Source organism: Pelobates fuscus, chromosome 5, assembly GCF_036172605.1.
Source record: "Pelobates fuscus isolate aPelFus1 chromosome 5, aPelFus1.pri, whole genome shotgun sequence".
NCBI lineage: Eukaryota > Metazoa > Chordata > Amphibia > Anura > Pelobatidae > Pelobates > Pelobates fuscus.
In genome coordinates this window covers 28,407,431-28,433,766 of record NC_086321.1, presented here as the reverse complement: position 1 = coordinate 28,433,766, position 26,336 = coordinate 28,407,431, and the positions used below count along the sequence as shown (strand labels likewise).

At 39.7% G+C, this 26,336-nt stretch overlaps 1 protein-coding gene across 3 annotated transcripts in view; it reads right to left on the bottom strand.

Annotated features, from left to right (window-relative positions):
• The window catches only part of SKIC3 (SKI3 subunit of superkiller complex), a 105,675-nt gene that overhangs the window by 16,729 nt on the left and 62,610 nt on the right, over positions 1-26,336 (bottom strand). For all 3 annotated transcript variants that reach the window (XM_063453685.1, XM_063453686.1, XM_063453687.1), the window contains exons 30-37: positions 19,848-19,971; positions 19,077-19,298; positions 17,309-17,381; positions 16,947-17,000; positions 16,743-16,854; positions 12,875-13,003; positions 10,336-10,460; positions 9,524-9,682 (exon numbers count right to left, since the gene is read on the bottom strand). In XM_063453685.1, the coding sequence (XP_063309755.1) occupies positions 9,524-9,682; positions 10,336-10,460; positions 12,875-13,003; positions 16,743-16,854; positions 16,947-17,000; positions 17,309-17,381; positions 19,077-19,298; positions 19,848-19,971 (998 nt within the window). The remainder of the gene's footprint in view (positions 1-9,523; positions 9,683-10,335; positions 10,461-12,874; positions 13,004-16,742; positions 16,855-16,946; positions 17,001-17,308; positions 17,382-19,076; positions 19,299-19,847; positions 19,972-26,336) is intronic.

Sequence of the window (26,336 nt, the reverse complement as noted above, 5' to 3'; positions counted from 1 at the left end):
GGGACTGTATGAAGATCTGATATGTTGCTGTAACCTGTCCCTGTAGTGGACTGCTTGTTGGAGAAACTGCTTTGTGTGCCCAAGCTTTTTTGTGTACCTGGAAGCCGTGGATGTTGCAGCGTAAGCCCCAATATCTGCCCGGACCAGTCCTCTGCCCTCTTATTTGTTGTAAGCCAGCGATGAACTGCGGGGTCCTGGCGAGCTGCACGCGGTGTTTACATGCTGTAGCCGGACTTGCTTTGTGGTGGGTGGTGTGGTCTCACAAGGCGTGTGCCGTTGGTACCAGGCTCGGCGCTGCCGCCATCTTGTAAGGTAGGCCCTGGGGGTTCCACGCCACTTATTCTCCACGTATCTCTAGCTCTCTGCAGTGGGGACCAGGATAACCCCCCCCCCCCCCTGGCCCACAGGGGGGGGAAACGGGACCGGCAGTCCCCCAGAAAGTCGGTGTGTGGCAGATGGGGAAGGAGGCAAGGCAGCGGCCGTCCACCCCGCTCTCCCCCCGAGTAGGCCGCAGCTCCCGAAGCTGCATGCTTCCCTCAGGGGACCCAAAACTCCGGGTCTCGGGGTCTGCCACCTCTTCCACCACCATGTGAGTGTCTTGTAGGTATGTCGAGTACTAGGACTGTAAATTTGGCTTTACAGGCCAGATTTCTCGGGAGCCTGTCCTGCATGCGACCGGTCAGCATGGCTGTCCGGCCCCGCCCCGACATTGGGTTGTTTTAATGTTTGTTGCAGTCACTTACTGACAAGTAATTGCTCAAATGGTTCTCATTAACATATGTACCTAGTGCTTTGCTCTCTCCTCCAGCTCTGCTTCACTCCTACTTGATATTTCCTATCCTAATGTTTCTATTACCCCACCTCCTATAGACTGTAAGCTCATTTGAGCAGGGTCCTCTTCAACCTATTATTCCTGTAAGTTTTCTTGTAATTGTCTTATTTATTGTTACATCCCCCCCCTCAAAATATTGTAAAGCGCTACGGAATCTGTTGGCGCTATATAAATGGCAATAATAATAAATAATAATAATAATAGTGGCAGTTCACATGTTAAAAAAAAATAATATATATATATATATATATATATATATATATTTTTTTTTTTAAATTAGGATGGCTAATTAGCAGCTGTCAGATGTTTTTTAAGCCCCCCCGGAGGTTAAAGTGGATTTGTTAATTTTTTAGGTTTTTGCATATTATACAAAGACCCCAGAAGGTGACATCTTTGGTTAGGGACCGGTGGCCACAAGGTGCAGTGGAAGATAGGTTTACTTACCTGAAGCAAATCTTTCTGCAGGCCTTGTTCGGCTACCGGAGCTTCATCTGCCAAGAGGCACATGAGTATCCTGTACGACCTTGTGAACCTCCATAGTTCATGTCCCTCGATAAACAAGATGATTTCTGAATTCCACAGATATCACTTGTGATGGACAACTTTACACTTTTGTTAACATCATGTTTGCCCATAAGACAAAGTAGTCCTTCGTTTGTCTTTGTCAATCTTCAGATTGTGTTAGAATGTCAATGACATTCCACCATGACAGATCCACCTTAATAGCAGTAACACTATTAACCACATGATTTCCATGCTAGATGGTAGAAATGTCCCCCTGTGATTATCCAATAAAAAATTACACCTGACTCACATAGGTGGGAAGGTAAAAATGCATGTTTACAACTGAAGAACTCACAACACTCCTCCCTTCACCCCCCAAAAAATGTAATGCATACAAATGGTTACTCCAAGCCTCATAAACACTACAGCGTGCTGGTGAGTCACTTCTGGCTTCTGCAGATTCCAATCCTCCCAGTCATTCATTGGCTGAAAGGGTCAACTGGGCGCTCTTAGCCAATTACCACTGCATAGAATCAACAGTTTGATGACATACAAATGGCACTGACTGCCAAGTGTGGATTTACAGCATCATGAAATAGCTCTGCACGTGTAGCATTTCACAGTAAACATAAAGACTCCATACACCATCACCACTTCAAATCACTAAAATGGTCATGGTGCTTGAAGTAGCCCTTTAAGTACAACTAAATCCTTTCTATGACCATGTTGTGTACATAACAGAAATGTAACAATAAAGGCAACTTGCTCAGACGAGTAAAAATGCTCATGCCTGAAATTAACCTTTTTATAGAGTCTTAAAAAATTGTGATCACTAACTTGTGTACCAGTATCAGTTCCGTACTAATTCAAAATAAAATTGAAAAGGTTGAAGTTGACACAAAGCATCTGAAAATCAAAAAATACATTCGAGACAAAACCGATTATTCAAATAAACAAGTGAGAACTTACCATTTTAAAAAAAAGTACACTTCAGAGAACTATTCCTCTAGACCAAACTACCAAAATTATACGCACAACAATTCCCACTCTTACAACAATACGCTACACCAACCTCCTTCCAAATATCAGAATTACACCACACGGAGATCCTATCCCCAATCCCCACCCGCAAAAAGGCCCCAAACAACTTTCCCTCACCAATTTCATGGTTTTTCAAAATTACCATATCAAAATAAAACCAACACATATCAATTACCCTCACATAAACAAAGAAAATTCCCTCAACAAAATTATAACTCTGCACCCCGATCACCAAGATACCATAATCCCTCTGATTTTAATTTTTCACCGAAACCACAAAGATCTAGGTACACCAATGATCACTCTGCACCCCGATCACCAAGATACCATAATTCCTCTGGTTTTAATTTTTCACCGAAACCACAAAGATCTAGGTACACCAATGATCAAAATGAGTACTTTAATTATTCCAAATCACCCACTATCCCAAATCACACTAATAGGTACCAGTTGCTATCAGTCGATTCAGACCTTGACAACGATGACCATTTTTTAGAAATACGTACTCACCAGCCTGCACTAGCCCAGACACCACACCCATCACGCTCCCAAAAAAGAATTCTAAGCCTAGAGGAAGACGAAGTGGAAGACGGGAGCAAAAGAGAAAGATTGGAAAGACAATAATACCTGTCACCAATTCCCATAATGGCATCTTTAATCTTTCTCAAAAAGTTTTATCAGCTGCACAATTGTCCGTTTTAAGTAAAGGCCTTAAATTTGCCCCTACCTCATCTTTTAATTCATTTCAAGCCTTCCTTGATGTAAATAAATTTGTGAGAAAGGCTACACTAAAAAGATTCTTTATAAGTAAAAATGACAAAGAATCTAATCTACCAACCCCACCCGTCTCACCTCCCCTTCCAAAGACAGACAAAAGTCCTTTTTTAAATACACATCTCAGAACAAAATCTAAGTTTTATCCTTCTCATTTTAAATCGGCTCCTTTGGTTTTATTCGAGAAACTTGTTCACAAAGATTTAGAAAAAATTAAATATAAAAAATATGACACTAATAATCTTACACATGCCGAAAGACAGGCAATTAAAGAACTCCAAAAAGACAGAGATATCGTCATTAAATCAGCCGACAAAGGCGGTGGAGTAGTTATCCAGTCCAGTAAGATGTATATCGATGAAGCCCATAGACAATTGAAAGACAAAAATGTATATGAACAACTTTTAACAGATCCTACCAAAAATATTAAAACTATTTTACTTAATTTTTTAAATAAAGGTTTAAATTCAGAAATTTTAAATAAACATGAATTTAACTTTTTAAATATAGAATTTCCGATCACCCCTGTTATTTATTTTCTTCCCAAAATTCACAAGAATGAACAACACCCCCCAGGTAGACCAATCGTTTCAGGGATTGGTTCACTTTTATGTAACCTTTCCCAATATATTGATATCCTTCTCCAGCCTTCGGTTAAACTCATGAAATCTTATTTAAAAGACTCTATGTCGCTTTTAAAATTTTTAAATGATTTTACTTGGAAAACCAGTTTTATATTAGTCACTTGTGATGTACAGTCTTTGTATACCATTATTCCTCATGACATTGGTTGTCGAGCTATAAAAGAAATTTTAACTAATGAAGCTAGGATTCCTGACACTCAAATAGATTTTATAATAGAAGGTATCAATATTATTTTAAAAAATAATTACTTTTGGTTTTTAGATTCATTTTACTTACAAAAGAGAGGTACTGCTATGGGGACTAGGTTTGCCCCCAGTTATGCCAATTTGTTTATGGCTGACTGGGAATCTATAGCCATTTGGGGCAACCACCAATGGCGGGCAAACCTAGTCTCTTACTTCAGATACATAGACGACCTCTTTTTTATTTGGGATGGACCAGAGCACCATCTTATTGATTTTATTAATCATTTAAACAATAACGATAGGGGTATTATTCTTACACATGAATTTAGCAATAAATCCATTAATTTTTTAGATCTCAATATTTTTATTAACAAGGGACAACTTCAAACAAAAACGTTCTTCAAAAAAGTATGTGTAAATACGGCTATAGACAGATCAAGCTGCCATTATAAGCCTTGGCTCGAGAGTGCCCCTAAAAGTCAGTTTTTACGCCTTCGTAGAAACTGTTCTGAACTCACTGATTTTAATGAGCAAGCAGATTTTTTAAAAAGTAAATTTATGGAAAAAAAATATTTAGAGTCAGATCTAAATACTACAATTAATACAGTTAAACAAAAAGAACGAAAAGAACTTCTGACGTACAAAAATAAAGAAAATATCGAACCAATAGCACTCCCAATTATTTTTAATTTTAATAACAAAAATAATGATGTCAAAAAAATAATAAGAAAACACTGGCATATACTGAAACACGATGAAATACTTAATCCCATCATACCCAATCATCCAAATATTGTTTTCAGAGGAGCACCTAATTTTAAATCTATTTTAACTACAAATTTTACTAAAAAATCTCCTCCCAGAAATCTATCCTTTTTTCCCCAGACGAAAGGTTTCTATAAATGTAAACAATGCATTGTGTGTAAAACTACAGATAATTTTATTCCATCCAAAGTCACAAATTTTATGTCGAATCGGACAAAAAAAGTGTATAGTATTTATGATTTTATTTGCTGCAACACAAAAAATGTGATTTACCTGCTTGAGTGCCCATGTGGCCTCCAATATGTGGGGATGACCACAAGGTGCCTGAAGATAAGACTGAGCGAACATTGCAGGAATATAAAAAATGGATACTTAAATCATACAGTATCCAAACATTTCATTATGCACAATAAAGACCCACGCCTACTAAAATGCATTGGTATAAAAAAATGTTCCACCTCCTGGCGTGGAGGTGATATAAAAAAGCTGCTTGGAAAAACAGAGATGGAATGGGTGTATAATCTTCAGACTCTTATACCCCATGGTCTTAATGCAGATTTTGATTTACACAACTTTTTATGATTTTGTATGTTTAACTATGCCTGTACCTTTAAATGTATATGTTCTTAATGTTTTCCATATAGACTTATAATTTTAAGCTGTTTCCAAACTTCCATTTTACTGCAAAATAACTTGCTCTTATTTTAAAAACTATTTGTTTTTATCCAATTAATTATTTAAGTCCCTATTTCCTTTAATATCTCTAATCATTCATCCAGTTTTTAACTGCAGTGTTTAACTCCCTTAAGCAATTATTATTGGCCAGTTTTTACTGACTCTGGGATTATAACTACATTTCCCATGAGTCAGTTCGGTTTAACTTCCGTTTTGGGAAGAAAAAAAAAAAAAAAAAAAAAAAAATTTTAACTACAACTCCCATAAGACATTGCGGCTAAAACTTCCGAAAATGCGGAAGTACCTTGTCACATGACTATCTTTAAAGGATTAAATCTATACTTTCCTGCCCTCGTTTTTCTTCAGAAATATCAGGAATAAGTTATACTATTATAAACTACATATGATTATTTTAAACACACGTTTTAAAGCTTTTTAATATGTTCTTATTTCTGATTGGTCAGACCAATTTTTGGCGCCAAATTTAAACCAGTTATGCTCCTATATAACATCTATTAGCCAGGTAATTTCTGTTAATCCATTTGAAAAAGTCTCTGACGAAACGCGTTATGGATATTTATATTTGTGTTTTTATAATATATTAAAGTATTTTTTGGACATTTGTTTGTGCCAAAATATCTTTTTTATAGAAACTTAATTATTTTACCCTGGCTTTTTAATCTTTATTGGTTTTATTACACCTTGATAAAAACCCTGGAAGTTTCCTGCATTTTAAAGAAATCCTAGGTGGGGATCAATCCACCAAAGCTGTCTACACAGAGCAGTCGGTCTGCTCTTGGTTTGTGAGTATACCCTTTTATTATTTTATTCACTTTGCCAAACAGTGAGCACTATCGGATGTTTCTTTTTATCTTTTTGAGAATTGGACACCAAGAACACAGAGAGGAACCCATTTAAATCCCATAAGCGGGGATTATACCGCTGTATGCGCTTTATTCCAGAGCTAGGACAGTAGCTCTGGTAAATGTGAGTTCTCAACTATTATTATTATTTCTATCCACATCAGTATTGTGCAAACTACACTATTGGTTGTCCATCTCTTCCCTTTTGTCTTTCATATGAGAGGAACTACTACATTGGTAGAGGACACCACCAGTAAAGACCTCCTGTAAGGACACACCAGTTGGACTTTTTCCTCCCTTTGGACTTTACACTGTGTCTGCTTTTATCGTAAGCGCAGCCTTTTTATTATTTTTTACTTATCAGCTGTTTAATGGCTGACAGTATTTTCAGTGATTAATGGTTCAATTATCTACAGGAACATGGAAGTCTTATTTGGAGAAAGTGTTCGATTGAGCTATTTTAAGCTAACATTGGCAAATCCTCCATCAGTTCTCCAAAATCCCCAATACAATAAATAAATCTTGCCCGTATATTCACAGGTTAACCCCTTAAGGACACGTGTGTGACATGTCATGATTCCCTTTTATTCCAGAAGCTTGGTCCTTAAGGGGTTAAACGCATGACTATTGAGGAAATCTGCAGCTGTCAGACACTCATACTACGCAACATCAAAAAGAACAGAAAACAATGGCAGTGCTGGATTTGAATGGCAGTAAAAATAATAATAATAAAAAAGACATTCTATGCATTATCTAATCTAATTATTTTGAAGGGAAAACATTAAACGCGGCTTGACATCTGAATACGAAGTGTCATTATTATGCTCTTGTATAGGAAGATGATTTTAATATATTTTACTGCAAACATCCTCTATGATGAGTCACATAGTATTTGTCTATATTAAAAAAAGAAGAAAAAAAGTTTGTGTTTTTCCACGCAGGTCTCCATACCCACGCTCACATAACTTATAAAGCGTTTATAGTAAGAGCCCCTAGTGACTCACCGACTGCACGGAATGTCAAGCAGAAACAAGAATCACCGTGAATAAAAGGATATTATTTATTCAAGGATAGACAGTTGCCAGGAGAATGGTTGAAAAAAAAAAATTTAATAAGGAAAAGTGTGCAAAGAAAGTTAAGAATAGTGATAGAAGGCTCTTAATGCAGATCTGGATTACCATGGAGAACGGGCACCCCTGCTGTGGCCCAACAGCTGGAGCTTTCAGAAGTTTGAGCTAAAGCTTACGGTTGGTTTATCTACTAAACTACATTGCATGGAATTCACACAATTTAGGACACAATAACTTAAAGGGGCACCACAACAACTTTAGCTTGATGAAGCAGTGTTGGTGTATAGCTCATGCCTTCTGAAGTCTCACTGCTTAATTCACTGCTATTTAGGAGTTAAATGACAATTTATATGGCTCCAGTCACAGCTCCCTGCGGGTGACTTACACAGCTCTCCTAAATGCTTCCTGTAAGGAGAGATCTAATGTTTAAACTTCCTTTATTGCACATTCGGCTTTATTTTAGACCGTCTTATCTTCGGCTCTGTTAATAGCCTGCTAGACCCTGCAGTAGCCTCCTGTGTGTGTGTGATTAAAGTTACATTTACAGAGAATGAGATGCAGTAGGTTAATATCTGAATGAAAATTAAAACATTTTTTTTTCCATACAGCCTGTGTCAGTCACAGCCAGGGGAGGCGTGGCTAGAGCTGCATAAACAGAAACAAAAGGGATTTAACTCTTAAATGGCAGAAAATTGAGCTGTTAGACTGCGGGGCATGATCTATACACCAAAACTGCTTTATTGAGCTAAAGTTGTTTTGGTGACTATGGTGTCCCTTTAAATGTAAACATTCTCCAAATCAGCTATTTTTCCAGTGTGACTATGTTGACCTCTGATTTGCTATTCTTTACAATTCCTGGTATACTGAATGAAGCCAATGAATGCCAATTAATACTTAAAGAGACAATCAAAGTAACAAACACTACAACCGTTGTATAGGTTATAGAGCTAGTAAGCTACTGGTAGTTCTATGTCAAACCTTTAGGAGCCGTTTGACTCACACCAAGGGTTACTAATTCAGCAATATACAAAGCAAGGGGCGACTTGCAGAGACCATGGGTTCGATCAAACCACTCAAAAAAAAGTTTGAAACAGAACCACTATATGCTAGTACCATAATCACTACAATAGCTGTAGTGGTTATGGTGGACAGACTGCTCCTTAATTAAACTTATACAAATTCTCAAAAGCATATTATTTATGTAACCATAAGCAAAAGGTCGTTCTCAAATGCTAGTAGGTGATAATGTGTCCCTACCCATATAACATTATAAACAGAAATATTACGCAAGGCAATAAATTGATATAGACGGAGGGGATAATGAGAACATTGCTTTCTTCCAAATAACAGGGCAAAGGGCTCTAAAAAGGCTTCATTTATTTTAATATAAGAAGAAGAATTTAATGTAGGGATCCATGACAGCATTATTATTTTTTAAATCCCCGCATCCATAGGAAAGAGTAAGAAAGGACGCTTTAATACAAAATATGGATAATTAAATTAATGACAGATAAACAAGCACATCCCATAACTTGGCTTTTAACGGGTTATTCTAACGGCCATGGCCACTTCTACTTTTAGAAGTGGTCAAGGAGAAAGGACTCTGTATGTGCAGTGTTTATGCATATAGAGATATTAGCACTTGTGTACCGGGGGCTAGTTACACCTATGAGAAGTCTTTGATTGGACCGCACGATGGGAGGCGTGATGTCAGGAGGGGGCGTGCCGAGATTTCAGTTTAATTAAACTTAATTTTAACTTTTTTTTTTCAAGGTTTGGAGGGGGAAACTAAAGAATAATGCCCAATAGGGTATTCATCATTTCTATAAAAAAAATGAATGAAATGAATTCGAATTCTTTGATTTCTTTGTTTGACGGTGAATTGAGGCAAAGCAGAGCATCCTATGACGCCTGTCCTTGACACGACGATACGGTCCCTTAATCTTGAGAAATCTATGAAAAGTGGATACTGTATTCAAATCATTACTGCCCTGCCATATATATTTTTATAAACAGATTGATTAAAGGATAAATATGATCACTGATTACCAAAATCAATGTATTGCTTTATAACAGCATATTTACATCTATACGATACAGTAAGGGATCTTTTATAACTGAACATCACATGTTTGAAGTTTACATGTAGCAAGCAAAGCGAACACTTACATGCCAGGCACCGTGTGACGCAAAGTTAGACATTACAGTTTTCTTCAGTTCTTCCTGCAGGGGCTCGGAGAACACAGGCTTGGACTGGAAGAGCTGTGTGAACTGAATCTGTCTCAGCAGCAAACGCAAAGCTGGCTGCTCAGGATTGCTCTTTAATGCCTGTGTTAAGATGCCAAAAATATTTTAATGCAAAATCAAATAATTAGTTGTTTTTTACTTCTAGGAGGAAGAGAGAGAGAGAAAGCGATATAGAAATAATAGAGATTAAAAGTGTAGGACCCACCCATATTGGGGTACTGTGACGTAGTGGTGGGCTTAACACGATATATGGTGTGACCAAATTCCCATATTTGTTTGCTGAGATCGATGACTTTAAGATCTAAAACTATTCCTTATGTGTGTGCACTGTTCCTTCATCTGTATTTTACAGATCAATAGACAGGCAGACAGATATAGAGAAATATATATACAGAGAAGATACAGCCAGAAAGATAGACAGAGAGAAAGATTGATAGACAAATCTAGGCAGATATATGGAAGCTGTATTATACAAATCTGTAGATAATATAGAACAAAATGACATAGCTCCCAAGTGTTTTAAGAGGGACAATTTCTATTCGAAAATACACTTTTCTATTTTATTGCCCAACTTTGAAGGGGTTCTAACCTGTTGATGTATGAATGCACAACAAAATACATTTTCAGCTACGGTACATGACATCAGTAAGACTTGCGTGCACCTCCAGCTGCACCCCTACAATGAGGGGGCCCCTGTTTTGTTCCCATTTGAAATGTTGGGATATAGGCTCTACCTTAGTGCACAGGGCCTCGGCTTCTGAAATCCTGCCTTGATCGTTTAACACGGTGACAGCTTGACGCAAAGACCAGTTATCCAAAGAATGCGCATAACTAGCCGGAAGGTTATTTAATCTTTCAGCTGAAAACGAGAAATAAAAAAAAGAACACCGATCATATTCTGAAAGACTGGTATCGTTCACTGTTCACATCAGTAACCCTTTAAGTAATGCGTTTCAGAGATGTTTTTTTGAAGTGGTTATAGTGCTTGGAGTCTGTATGTGCAGTGCTTTGCTATGAAACGCTGCACATCCAGAATTTAACCCCTCTGCTGCCAGACGTGAAACTCAACCTCTACCAATGTCATTTAGGTATAGTTAGCCAGCCGTAACAAGAATCCCAGCCGGCTAATGTTAATACTGCATTCAGAGCATGCTGACGGCAAACAGCTAATGGCAGCACCAAATGCATTCATTCAACATCGGATTGGGCAAAATTCATCACTACTGAGGACCTTCCCAGAGGCAGAGTGGTGGTAAGAGGAGACTGACCCGGCACTGGAATAAATTTGAGTTTTCCAGCACATTTTTTAGTTGTTGTGTTTTTTTTTTCCTTTTCCAAAAAGAAAGATAAAAAAAAATAATGTCTTTGAAGAAATAATAATAATAATATTACCAAAGTATTTAGTAATGAATTCCAAAGTGAATTTAAAATTGCCCACGTAGGCAAACTAAAAACATAGCAGTCTTTTCCCATTTTGGCTAGTGAGGTCTGATATTTTATTTTATAGAGAACTGAAATCTGAATGCAATTTTTGGGCTAAAATAGCGAATATGAAAACTATCTAACTCATCTTTATGTGCAGCTCTTGGTTTTTATGGGACTGAATAAACAAAGTGATTTAACTCCCAAATGGCAGAGACTACAGGGGTATAATCTATACACCAAAACTGCTTCATTAGGTGAAACATTTTTGCTGCCTAGAGTGTCCCTTTAATGAATAAAGTCCTAGTGAGGGTGAATTGTCAAATATTTAGTTTCCAATTTTAGTTTAAAATACTCAGTACTCAGACTAAAAACACAGCTGAATTGGAGAATTCTTCCAGTTACACTACTTTGGCAGAAAATTTGAATTTCACTTAACATTTCTGACAATTTACACTTTAATGATTGTGGCAAACTCACCCATTTAAGGGAGTTTGCCATGAGTTTTTGGAGGGGCCTGCTTGCCTGCCTCCTGCCTTATGACTATGGCCCTGGGGTGTATGGCACTTTAAGAAACTTACTTGGGGCTTATGGACTTCTATTGGACTGTGTATGGCCCTTTAAGAACTGTATTTGGGCTTATTGAGACTTTTTGGGACAATAGTCGTTAAAAACGGCGTCCCCAGACTTGTTTGGGACAATGCCCCTTTAAGACTGTGTCCCCAGACTGTTAAAATTCTGTGTGCCTGACTTTCCCCCACTTGGTTCAGTAAATGGAGCTTACTGAACCAAGTATTACAGGCAGACCACACAGAAGTGGAAGGCTGGGAGGCTGCTGTAGGTAAATTACCGACCGCTGGGTGGCCGCCGTTCGTACAGACGGACACGTGGCGGCGGCCATCTTTAATTCAGCTGAAGTTTTACCAGACATCAATGCATTCGACAATTCGAACGCCGTTCAACAATTCCTTCAACAATTCGAATGGTTGTCATTGTCTGTTTGAACTGACTTTAACATGGGAAATAGACCGGCCGCACAGCCTGAATCTCTGGAACTGTTTTGGGCATGAAAATGTGCTTGCGGTCGGTCACAAAGGACTTCTGACTAACTTTTTATCTACTGGAGGGATTTGTATGAGTGTTCATATTTGAAGTATGCGGAGTAAGAATATGTGATTTTTATGAATATTGGATATATAGTTTTAAAGTTACAGTACATGTATAAAAAGTATATTTTTCCTGCCTGTGATAATTACATTAACCCATTGTGTTCAGTAATTATATCACAGGCAGAGGGGAGGATTTTGTGGGAATGAATGGGAGTGTTTTACTATATTGTACGTGTTGGATTGGTTGTTCTTCAAAAACCCTGTGGGCGGTACTATGTGTGTGAAATGTGCATAAAAGCAGAGTGTTTCATTAAAACTTCAGTTCTACTTCACCCTCAATTTGGGGTACCGTCTCTTATTGGGGGAATCTGCTACAAGGGATTGCTATGCTAGTCATACTCTCTTGCTCTATCACTACTAAGCTCTTGTAAGAGCGTGTTCCTGTCTTGCTCTCTGAAGGAGTCTACGGTGGTTTTGGTGTCGGCTGGAGTGGTTGGAGCCCTCAAGAAGCACTAGGAGCATCATTCAACGAACGTACCCAGTCGGGGTGCCAGGTGATCCGTTACAATGATTAACGTTTTCAGTGCACAAAATCAATGTATTTTCAATTAGGAAGAAATATCCTGTATTTGTTATGATTTTTCAACGGTATTAATAATGAAGTATAACGAAAAGCTATGTGCACAAACAATTTGCCCGCTATTTTCGTACCACGCCGTAATATAGGAAGGACAAGACTTACTCTTTGATTTCACAGAGGCTACAAGCGCTGTATTAACATTGTGTCTTTTGGATTTCACGTTATTGAGATAGGATGCTGCACATTCAGCTTGGCAGGCGGCCATTAACCCAGCCCACACAGCGGGATTATCTGCAAAACAAAACCATAAAATATACTTAAAGTACAAAACGAAATAAAACCAATCCCTTTCAAAAGCACTCAGAAAATAAATTTTTTTACTATGGCTTCAATTTAATATCTTTTTTTTTTATAAGCTTGTCAAATAATTTCATATTTGACAAAATTATGCTACGTTCCTATACTTCCACCCTCTCTCCCTTGTCAAGCAAGAGTATTTTACCTCTCTCATCTCCACCTACTCTAAGGATCCCCCACTTTTTATACCTTTAACTTCCTTTACCGCCTCACTGCAACCTCGTCAGCATCTAACCTCACAACTAGTGATTTTGCATGCCACATTATTGTCAATATTAACCAAATAAGGAACACAATCTCCCCTCTTTCCTCCTCCCCTCTAATGCTCTGCTTCAATTCTGTTCCTTTCTCCACTCTTAACTCCTTTCCATTTGTCTCTGAGCAAGAGGTCTCTAAACTTTTTCTATCCTCTCGCTCCTAATCTCCCTCCCCTAATCCAATCTCTTTCTCCTAGTCTGGCCCCAACAATAACACATATTTTCAACTTCTTTCTACTGACTTCTTAATCTTCACTTTTACTTGAGTTTGCCCGTCTAACTCACTTTCTGAATACTAACTCTTTTCAATCTGGTTTCCACTCCCTATATTCTACTGAAACTGCCCTTATCAAAGTGACAGAGTTAATTTCTGCTAAACATAAAAAGATTATTACTCTCTAAATTCTACTCTACCTCTCTGCTGCCTTTCATAGGGTTGACCACTCTCTACTTCTTCAAATCCTCCACAACTTTTGACTCCGTGACATTGTACTTTCCCAGTTTTCATCCTCTCTGAACGCTCATTTAGTGTATCTTTCTCTGGTGACACCTTCTCCACGTGCACCGTCTCAGTTGATGTTGGCTAAGGATCTGTTTTGGTCCTCTTTAATTCTCCATTTACACGGCCTTTCTCAGTAACCTTGTTAACTCTTTTAGATTTCAGTACAATGTCTATGCCAACAATACTCAGATTTTCCCGTCTTCCCCATACCAATCTTTTGCTCTCCTGGAATGTGTCACAAACTGCTGCTCTTGTCTCACTAACTGGATGTCTTCGTGTTTTCTAAAACTTAATCTTTTTAAAACCAAACTCTTCCTCTTTCTTCCCTCTAATAGTCCTCATGCACTCATTTTCGAGTTAAATATTGCAATTTACTACTCATCGGCATTCCAAATACCATCTTCCATCAACTAATATTAACTCTTCCTGGGTGACCGTATTCACATTTCACTGCCCTTCTCAGTTCCCCTACCCCTATAGCCCAGCTCACTCTCTCTCTTGCTAGTATTTCGCTTTTACACACCACTCTTGCTTTGTTTATTTCACACAGCCATATTATCCATCAATCCCTCCAATCTTCTGACATGCTGTTATTTCTCTTTTGTGCCTTTGCTTCATCCTCAGACTGTAAGCTTGTTTGAACAGGGCCATCTTCACCTCTTGCCATTACTTGTTGTCAAATAACCCATTTTATAATTGTAAAGCGCTGCAATATATGTTGGCGCTATACAAAGATTAGTATGAATAATAATTAAAGTATCATATCATGTTCACAAAGTCATGAAATTCTTGGCAAACAGGCATCAAATATATCAGTGTGAGTATCCTGTCTTTATGGATATTTACTAAGCAGAAATATAGATAACAAAAACAGATTGAAACTGAAAGAGGTGACTAAAGACATTAATTGTTCCTGTTTGATTTGCCAATTTAAAAAAAAAAAAAAAACTAATTAAAGTGAAAAGTATAAACTGTGTCCGTCTGTACCAGTGAAGTGCAATTTGTTTACCCCATCCCTGCCCTCCCAACCTTTCCACACCTTACTACGCAAAGAGCAATTCATGTGGCCTGGTAGCGATGTAAAAACATCTGATTGCAGAGATTATTCCTCTTCTCTTATATGCCCACCACGTTATCAATGACTGGAGACCCTGGATGATGACTAATAATCTCAATGTTCTGAGACATTACAGCGAAGACTGGAAAGAAGGACAAACAATCATGGTCCAGATTTCACTAATTCCCCTGGATGCTGCCAGGATGGGCTTGGGAATGCACTGCTCACACACTTTAAAATTTGGGAACACAGATAACCATAAACCTAGTACAACTGCTAGTTATGTCGTAGACAGACGGATATAAAATGAGTGAAAATAACAAAAGTTGGACCATGAATTGTGAAACATATCGTGTCCTAAATTCAACAGCAGCATAGTAGCTTGAAATGGACCTGTCTGTTACGTATGTGGGGATGAAATAGCTTTCTCACTAATGTCTGTACTGGCCAAAATACCTGAACTGAAAACATAGCACACTTGAGACTTTTTCTAGCCCACTGGAAAATCTGACTTGACTTCAAATTTATGAATAACCTGCTTTGCTTCATTTAAAAATTGCTAATTCTTCTTTATCTCTGTTGGGCTACATGGGACTAACAACATTCTTTTCCCATGTTTAACCAACTAAGAAATAGAATCATTGCCATCAATGCACACACATTACACCCCCATGCCAAGTGAAGCACAAATAAACTGGCATTAAATATAGATATGTGGATCCAAGCTGGACCAAATAAAAAATAGTCAAGATCTTTCGTTATTTACTGTTTCCAATAATGGGAAACATAATTTGCTAACTGCTCTTGAGAAACAAGTTAGCAGTAAGTGGGAATAACTGTGAATTAAAATGTTATACCACAACTATACACAGGAGGGCACTGGCACACCATGTTCAATACCAGGAAAGACTACAGATTTATTATTGTTATTACTGCCATTCTTTATTGCGCCAACAGATTCCGTAGCGTTTTACAATATTATAAGAGGGGGGGATTTAATTACAAGAAAACTTACAGGAACGATAGGTTGAAGAGAACCCTGCTCAAACTAGCTTGCAGTCTATAGGATACATATTCAAGTAATCTCTGATATGTACATTGAAACCATACTGTACATGCAATGCTGTGACAGTAAACATCTGAGTTTATCATTTAATACTTCTGGAATACAAAAGAAAGTAAACACTAGTAGTTCAAAAGACTTAAGATAATTATGTGCTTTTTTTGCTCTATATATTATACATATACATATTTATGGTCCACTATTTAAAAAGAGCCAAACAGATTTTCAACAAAAAATTTACTTTTATGAAAAGGAGCTCATTAGAACCTTTTTAAATAGTGGACAATAAAGGTGTTCACAGAATATGCAGCTAGACGGAGTTGTAAGAAAATGTTGTCATTCAGGCCAGACATTTTTCTTCAATTTATAACGTGTGCTTTTTCGCGAAGCACTCTGACATTCAATTTCAGACTTCTTGGGTTACAATGTCTTGACTGTCCTGGTTGAAAACACACCTGATGTCAGATGTAAAGGCTGTAATCTGTAGAAGAGGACACTCTTCAACTAAACTGCTACGTTTAAAGTGCTCAGAAATAACATTACTTCGAGAGGCTGCAAGTTTTAGGTAGCAGTGCCTCCGGGAGAAAGACAATTTATTTTTAATACACCGTAGTCCAAAAAGAGAAATGTCAATTGCTGCTTATAGACAGAGTAGAGTAGAAATGAAAGATTTTTTTAACCTTCATTTAAAAAACAAACAAAAAAAAAAAAACATTCTTCAGCTGACAATTCTACTGCAGAGTACCTTGTGCTTTGTGTTCTATTCTAATCACACAACGAGGAAATAAAATTACCTGGGAAGTAAAGAGCAGATCTCTGCAGGGTTTTCACAGGATTTTGCTTATTGTCCTCAGCAGAAAGCGTCCCGGCTGCTATTCCGTTTATTGCTGCGTACAATAGCGAAGACTGCGGGGGAATAGGAGACATAAGCTACATTGTAATATAATTTTTTTGTAATACAAATGTAACGGGGAAAAAAAAATAAATAAACTATTTACCTTTGCCTTATTTAAGTTAAGGACGTGTGCTACTGCTCCAGCAACTGCTCCCCCCTATGGAAAAATGACACACACAACATAGTTACATAGCCAAAAAGAGACATCCATCTATCCATCCATCCATCCATCAAGTTCAGTATTTCTCCCATTTGAAGGCCAAAAAAAAACCCTATACATACAGCTATACATTGTATTGGTAAAAAGTGAGAAAATGCATAGATTTATGAAAACACCGTGACATTAGAGAAAGGACAACAGCGATTATTTCCAGTGAATTAAAGAAACTAGGTGTTTAAGCAAATTAGAGTGACTTCGCTCCTGAATAAACACAGGTTGCCACAGATCTACAGTAAAAATCTTACCTTGGCATTTCTGGGGGCATACTGAGGAACCAACCTCGATAATAAGGACCACAGCTCAGGATTTCCAGGATGACTAAACGAGAAAAAAAAAAAATACATACTTTTTAAAAAGAAAAAAAAGAAACCGGTGGTTTGTATATCTTATAGTCCGTTATAATTTGCCAACAAGGTCATCCAAAGTTCCGTTAAACATTAGGCAACTGTATAAACAAAAGGAATAACAAAAGGAATAATGATAATGACCCTCGTTATATTCTTCAATGATAAATAATTGAAGCAGTAGAAAATGTTTGTGTGTAGTCTAATCAGCTATTTATCCACTGGCATTGTCCCGTCCTCTGATTTTTATATCACAGAGCAATTATCATTATTAACAAATCACCAAGAAATTACGCAGTGATTACAGCTGCTTTTACAGCACCTATGACGTTCACAGCTATTGACAATACTGATATTTTGAATATTGTAAAACTTCTGCGTTACTATATTTGAATGTACTGTCGGCTCTTCCGTATTATGTCCCACTAAGTTTTCTTATCATGAAAATACAATAAGCAGATCTTCTGTTTTTATTCAAAACATGATGCTACCACCACCATGCTTAAATGTTAAGATGGTATTACTCAGGTGAGGAGTGCTACCTGGTTTCTTCCAGACATGATACTTTAAATTGAAATCAAACACTTCCATCTTAGTTCTATCAGACCAGAGAATCTTGTTTCTCTGAGACCTCATGTGCTTTTTTTGCAAATACCAAACTAGCTTTCATGTGTTTTGCAGTGGAGAGACCATTCTGCCATAAAGAGTGGAGAGGCTTCCATCTGGCCAGTCTGCCATAAAGCCCATAACGTGTGGAGTGTTGAAGTGATGGTTGTCCATCCAAAAGTTTGTATAATCGTCACACATGACCTCTGGAGCTCACCCATAGTGGCCATCGAGTTCTTGCTCACCTCTCTTACCAAGGTCCTTCTCTTCCGATTGCTCAGTTTGGCCAGGCCTAATCTCTAGGAAGAGTCCTGGCTGTTGCAAACGTCCTTAATTTAAAAACTATAAAGGCCATTGTACTCTTGGGATCCTTGAATTCAGCCAAAATTCTGTGCCTCAACATAATCCTATCTCTGAGCTTCTTTGACCTCACGGCTTGGTTTTTGCTTTGATATGCAGTTACAGCTGTGAGATCTCATTTAGATATTTTATTTGCCACAGGTGGGCTCCATCTCAAAGATAAATCAGAGAAATGGTAAGCATCTGAGCTAAATGTCAAGTGTCATAGAAAAGAGTGTGAATATTTATGTTAAAGTCATATGTTTTTCTCTTAATAAATTTACAACGTTTTCAGAAATCAGGTTTAATGAGGGCAGACTGATGTGAAATTTATTTTTTAAACATCTGCAGTATAAGGCTGCAGAATAACATGATCGGTGTATTATTCATTATAAAATACTAAGCTGTAATTGGCTGATTTCAATGCAATCTGGCGGATTCATATTGTTTTTAAGAATAATTTTTAACATGTCTACCAGTATAGAAGTAATGAAGTGTAACAAACTTAGCACCCTACATGCGGATTCATAGGCTTACCATCCTTCCCAAAGTGTGGAGAAACAGCACATTAGTAACACCACCGCGTTGCAGGAAATATTCCTAAATGACTTCTTATCCCATTGTCCTGCACAGTGACTTTGGAACATTTACTTTGGTTTTGCTCAGTACATGTAACATTCTATACCGGTTACTGTCCTGATAGCTACGGGAACATAGACCATACCTGTGTATTGACTTGCAGGCTTGCCGGTGTACCACAGTGCTTCTCCCTTGCAAGGCATAAATGGCAGATGTAATTAAACATCTTTCGTACACTTCATCTTTAATTTTGGCATGTTTCAACAGCTCATTGAGAGCAGCAGTTGCTAAAGTAACATCACGTTTTGCCAGACCCAACGCACACAAAGCTTGAAGACTTTCAATGACTGGTTCCTTCAAAACTGAGCTGTGAGAAAAAAATAGGAAACAAGAAAAAAAAAAAAAAAAAAAGATCAAAGATTGCAGGTTAGGTAATTTGTTATCGGAAACGCATAGATAAATAAACCACAACATAACTTACAAAATGGTCCCTCCTCTTCCCTATTAATAAGTTCTTAGCATTCATAGATTGATTGACAGGAGCAAGAGAACTCTGCTACAGGTGGTTCTCCTGCTCACCTGGGTTAGTCAGGCACTTTGACTCCATTTAGTCCAGGTTGCATGGAATAGCAAATGCAGACGCATAGTTTTCACATTATCAGTGTTGCTGAAAGGGGGGGGGGGGGCAAGTTATAGGATCAAGGGTGGTTCCCAGTTATCTGCAAAACGTGGGCATGGTCTATTAATGTTCCGTATTATAACTAATACAATTATCTGTAGTGGCTATATTACTTTGATGGCCTATGACACTAGAAAATAACTAGCATAACTGAGCTATACCTTTTCTAAAGCGCTGTAATATGTGTTTTTCCATTCAAATGACAGCATCAAACTGAAAGTGTTTTACAATACTTACCATTTAAACAGAAGAGTTTTGGAAGAATCAACTTCACCTTGCTTGTATTCAAGGATTGCCAGAGCTATGAGGATGTGAGCTTTCTCTTGCTCAGACTTGGCCACAGACAAGGCCTTCTTGTAAGCTGGATGCATTCAGGAAAGCAGGAGGGTTAGAACAGAGAATTTGATATGATTCCACTTTGTGGATCTAAATGACCTTTTACTGAATTAATCCCACAGCCTAATTAACAGATGCAAAGTACTGCTTCATTTTACATAAGAGAACATAATTAAGGAAAAAACGTGTCAGTTCAAGAGAGATTGCATCAAAGGTTTCCAGAGCAGCCAATTTAAGGATGCTATTTCTGAAATTTTAAATAAAATATAGAAGATATGTGCTAGCTGGCTAGCATAGTATAATACATAATTATACTACGTACAATAATTAAAGACTATACATTACTAAATTAGCGATGCTCGTGTACTGCATTGTGAAGCCAGATCTCAAAAATAAACAAAACAAACAAAATCCCAAACAACAAACCGTAACAAAGCTTTCAGAAAAGATAGTAATTTTTCATGGTTACATGTCTGAATATCGGATTGTGTATAGATTTCCTCCCTCACCCTGGACATTCCCCACATGCTCGTTTTTGATATTAAGTATGTTATTATTGGTCCATAACCCAATATCTATCAATACGTACCACTGTTTGTCTTATTTATAATGCATATAAATAATGATGTATGTTGATTGGAGGATAATTTTGGCTCCAATTTTAAACTAATCTTTCCCCTATGTAAACTCCTACTACTAGCCAGGTTGTATGTCCTTTGTACCATTTGAGAAAGCCTATATTGGTGAAACGCTTAATGGTTATTTTATATTGTGTATTTTAGATCAATTAAAGCTTTTTTTGGTTACTTTGCTGTGCCAATTCTCTTTTTACTGTATTTTTATGCACTTTTATTATTTTTACTTTCCTGGCGTTTTACGGTTGTTCCTATACTCAAAGAAATCCGAGGTGGGGATCATACCACCAACGCCTTATTAGTAGAGTAGTGTTTCTGCTCTATGCTTGTGAGTATTATTTTTATTTACATTTATTTATTTTTATTTACTTTTATCCAAATTGAGAGCACTATTGTTGCCTTTTTTTATTCCCCCTTGGAGCCCTGGACGACCAGACGGTGCTGATAGACGCACTTTCTCCACATATCCCACAAGCGGGGATTATACCGCTGTACGCCCTTCACACCAGAGCTGGCCATAGCTCTTTTAAATGTTTTCTACCTCCTACTATTTTTTTACACTTTGGATTTTAGACAGGCCCGGTATCCCGGTGGGCCGCGGCACCTGGGGGCTGCAGAGCTCTTACTCCCTATAGAGAGGGAGCCCTGCAGCCGTTTTCAATAATATCGCGGCCGCCGGCCGCATATCGGTGCCGCCGGGTGGCCAGTCCGGCGGCACACTCTGAGGTGATTACTCACCTTGCGGCCGGCGGCCCCATCTCCTCTGCTGACAGCTATGCTGCTGTCAGTCTCAGTGAGTGTGCCGGGCTGCCGCCTAAGCGATGCAGCAGCACACTCACTGATACTGACAGCATCATAGCTGTCAGCACAGGAGGACTGAGGGAGGGGGCGGAGCTAACTACCAAGCTCCCTCGCGGTTCCCATAATTCCCAGCATCTACACATCATAGAGTAGGGATTACTCTATGATATGGCTGTGCTGGGAATTATGGGAACCGCGAGGGAGCATGGGAGTTAGCTCCGCCCCCTCCCTCAGTCCTCCTGTGACAAGGGGCAGACAGCAGGGACACAAACAGAGGGGAAGTAAAAACTCAGGGAAAGGGGGGACAAAGAGAGGGGTAATGGAGAGACAGGGGAAGGGGGACAAAGAGGGGTAATGGAGAGACAGGGGAAGGGGGACAAAGAGAGGGATAATGGAGAGACAGGGGAAGGGGGACAAAGAGGGGTAATGGAGAGACGGGGAAGGGGGACAAAGAGGGGTAATGGAGAGACAGGGGAAGGGGGACAAAGAGGGGTAATGGAGAGACAGGGGAAGGGGGACAAAGAGGGGTAATGGAGAGACAGGGGAAGGGGGACAAAGAGAGGGATAATGGAGAGACAAGGGAAGGGGGACAAAGAGAGGGGTAATGGAGAGACAGGGGAAGGGGGACAAAGAGACAGATGGGGTAATAGAGAGACACCAGGGAAGGGGTAAAAAGAGACAGAGGGGTAATAGAGAGACATGGTAAGGGGGACAAAGATAGGGGTAATGGAGAGACAGGGTAAGGGGGACAAAGAGAGGGGTAATGGAGAGACATGGTAAGGGGGACAAAGATAGGGGTAATGGAGAGACAGGGGAAGGTGGACAAAGAGAGGGGTAATGGAGAGACAGGGTAAGGGGGACAAAGAGAGGGATAATGGAGAGACAGGGGAAGGGGGACAAAGAGAAGGGTAATGGAGAGACAGGGGAAGGGGGGGCAAAGAGAGGGATAATGGAGAGACACAGGATATGGGGGGGGACAAAGAGAGGGGTAATAGAGAGACACAGGAGATGGGGGGGACAAAGAGTAATAGAGAGACACAGGGGAAGGGAGGACACAGAGACAGAGGGGTAATAGAGAGACACAGGGGGTGGAGGGACAAAGAGACAGAGGGGTAATAGAGACAGGGGAAGGGGGCAAAGAGACAGAGGGGTAAGAGAGAGAGACACGGGTGGAGATGGGGAAGAGAGACACAGGGAGGAGAGGGGGAAGACAGACACATGGAGGAGAGGGGAGAAAGAGACACAGAAGGTTTGTTGAGGGAACAAAGACATACAGAAGGGAAGGGGAACAAAGTAACACAAGATTTGTGGGAGGAAACACTGGGCTGGGGGGAAAAGAGAGAGTGGCTGGGAGAAGAGAAAGAGGCACACAGAGTCTGGAGTTAGAAAGAGACACACAGATGAGATTTGGAAAGGGAGAAAGAGACAAAGGGGCTGGGGGAAAGAGACATACAGAGGCTGGAGAAGGGTAAAAAGAAACACAAAGGGACTGGAATGAAGTAAAAGAAACACAAGGGTCGCTGTAAGAGACAAAAAGGAGACAATTGGAGACGATACACTAAACAAGGTAAACGTAATAGACGTGATTGATGTGATCCTGACAGTAATACACACACATATATATATATATATATTTGTGTTAAGGGCTCATGATAGTACAGAAGATACAAACACTGATAAGTGTAGGATGGTATTAAAAGAGCAAGTCGGTTGTGGTGTGCCGGAACCGACGATGAGGTAGGCCTGTAAATAAAGAGGGCCCACAAAGAAGAAATGTAAAGAGAAAAGGAGTTAATAATGAGGAGTGGGTGGGAGGGTGATGCAGCGCTGACCTCGAACGATATGGAGCCAGGTAAGGGGTGTCCCTTAAGTAGGGAAGAGGTGTGTCATACGCCCCTCCCACAATTACAGGCCAAAAGGCCTTAATACTTGTGTTAAGGGCTCATGATAGTACAGAAGATACAAACACTGATAAGTGTAGGATGGTATTAAAAGAGCAAGTCGGTTGTGGTGTGCCGGAACCGACGATGAGGTAGGCCTGTAAATAAAGAGGGCAAAAGTAGAAAATCTAATTTATTACATACCAGCAATATACATACTTTAACCAGACATGTCTTGAAAGGCATTTCTTACTTCTTGTACCGGGTTAGGTATGTATCTAGAGTAAGCCGATGATTTCCAGCGTCCTAGTGACTTGATAACATGAACTGGAATGTTTGCACTGGATGCTGTGGAGGCCGCTTCTATGCGGAAGGAGTGGCCCGAATAGTTAGCTGATTTGAGGCCCAGCTGTGTAAGTAAAGACCTGACGTGTGTCATAAAGGTGGTGGTAGTGAGTACCGAACCTTGTAGACTGAAAGTGGTTGAGATGGTGGTTCGTTGTTATGCTGGGTATATGAGTCCAGTAGTTTGACGGGGCTCCACCTGTTGTGAGTAGGATAGTACTTAACCTCTACTGAAAGTGCATGTTGACTGGTTTTGGAGTGAGGCAGAGTCAAGATATAATAGTCCATGTGTTTTGTTAAGTGTGAATGAAGTAGGATGTGAGTGGACTGTGTTGTGCTGATGGCGGTAAATTCTCTTGGTCTCAAGAAACCATAAACAAGGCTACGTATATGGCGGTTTTAACGATGAGGTTTGTGTTGTTGGCAAAGGGTTTAAATCTAGTGAATTGTATAAGTCTTTAAAAATATGGAAATCTATGGGTAGCCTCTGGGCCGTACGTGGGGGTTCGGATCTCTGAATACCCCTAAGGATGTTCTTAATTGGTAGGAGGACACTTGATTTGTCTGGTTGTAAAGTTAGCATGTGATGTTGGATGCCTGTCAGATATGGTTTGATTGTGTTGTATGATAGTTTGAGTTTGAGGTGGCAAAAAGAAGCAAAGCCCAACCAGGATGTCACGATGAAAGGTTGTAAGATGTTGTGTTCAGAAAGGAATCTTTAAATCAAATGAAAGCTCTATCGTAAGTTTCCCGGGTATTAGTAGACAGTGCTAATTGGGACAATGTTCTGCTATGTTGCATAATAGCATCTAGTCCATTACTAGATGGTGGAATAGTGGGGTGTTCGTGGCTGTGAGTGCGGCTGACGGGAGTATTTGACGAAAAGCCTGGAAATGAAAGCGAGACAAATTGTCAGCAGCAGTGTTACATACACCTGGAACATGAATACAAAACAAGAGAAAATTATGACATGCAGCCAGCCAAGTGAGTTTCCTCAAGAATCTCATAATAGTCAGTGATTTGGATCGGCCTTGTTTATAATGTGACAAGTTACTTGGTTGTCTGAGTAGCAACGTACAGACGAACCTGCCCATAAATGCACCCATGCCACGGCAACCGTCACGATGGGATATATCTCAAACAGAGCTGAGGTAGTGGAAAAACCCTCCAGGTCCTGAAACTTCTGAAGGCCAGCTGCCCCAAAGCCATTCGTTCCTGAAAAATTGCTGCAAAACCTGTGGTAGACGCCGCGTCTGACCAAATGGTAGGTGAGGAGTCAGACAATTTTGGAAGGAACATGCTTTTACCATTCAAGGTGGTTAAAAATTTTCTCCACATAATTACGCCTGCCGTGGCTTGGGTATCCAGGGGTGACCTGTGTCCATCATGTCTAAAAGTGGGAAACATGGAAAGGAGTTGTGAGATGAAAGCCCGGCCTTGAGGTATGATGCGAATGGCAAAATTCAGTGACCCAAGCAGAGACTGTAATTCTTGCGGTTGCAAGTACCGAGTTGTATGTAGAGATTATGTTGATCAGAATGTTTTCTACCTTGGGCGTGGCAGGCTAGCTTGCATGGTGGCTGAGTCTAGTATGATACCCAGGAATGTGATGAAGGTATCTGGTCCTTCAGTCTTGGTGGAGGAGACTGGGACACCCACCTGTTCGAATAGACTGATGGTTTCTTTTAGGCTACTGGGAGGGGAAATATTCTCCTCGACCAGTAAGAAATCATCCAGATAATGTATAACTGTAGGGCGTCTGGCTATATTTAATAAAACCAGCATAGGGTTTCGGCGAATACGTCGAAAATGGCCGGACTACTTTGGAACCTAAATGTTAAACGTGAGCAAAACAGTAGTTCCCTGCCCACTTGATACCATGCAGGTGACACAGTGTAGGGTGGATAGGCAGTAACTTGAAAGCATTGTGATATCAGTCTTACTGAGCCATGCTCCGGCCCCTGCCTGCATGATAGCCGTAATGGCGTGATCTATGGTGGAATATTGCAGTGAAAATTCCTCAGAGGGTATGAGGGAGTTCAGATGAGTGTCAGAGGTTTGAGGTGTTGATAGATCAATGATAAGTCTCTGTTTGTGAGAAGATTTCCCCGTGACAATACCGATGGGGTTTGTCCGCTATGTGGTGAACGGAGGGGACTGGAAGGGCCCCCATAGGAAGTCCTCTGCCACTTCCTGGCTATGAGTGTCTCTACCGCTGTAGGGTTTGTTGTGCGGATTGTAAATTAGGACATTCCAGGATTCCGGAAGGCATGTGTGAATCCTTCTGATAGACCCGAGATAATGAATTCCACCAAATGTCTAGATGGATGATGTGGCAGTAATGTCGTAAGTACAGAAATGTTTATTGATGTTAAGTATAGTTTTGGGATACATTTTATTTGGACACAGATTTAGCATGTGCCCTGAAACAGATGGCTGGAGAAAGTGATTGCAACTCAACCAGTGCTGGAGGGGTCGCAGCGGCCGACCCAGCCATGGTAAGGGGTGTAGTGACCGATTCCCCAGGGGTGATACTGGCAGGCTAACTAGGCCTGAAAGGCGAAAAATTAATCTTGTTTTGTGACAGGTGAGGCCCTGCTAGTTGCCAAGTGGCTATGAGAGGCTCTGTCTATGAGTTGGCGCGAGGGGTTATTGAGGCCACCTGTCGTGTGGCAGGAATCGTAGGCCTCTCGGTGATAGTAAAAGAAAACAGGGGGAGGGAGTGACAG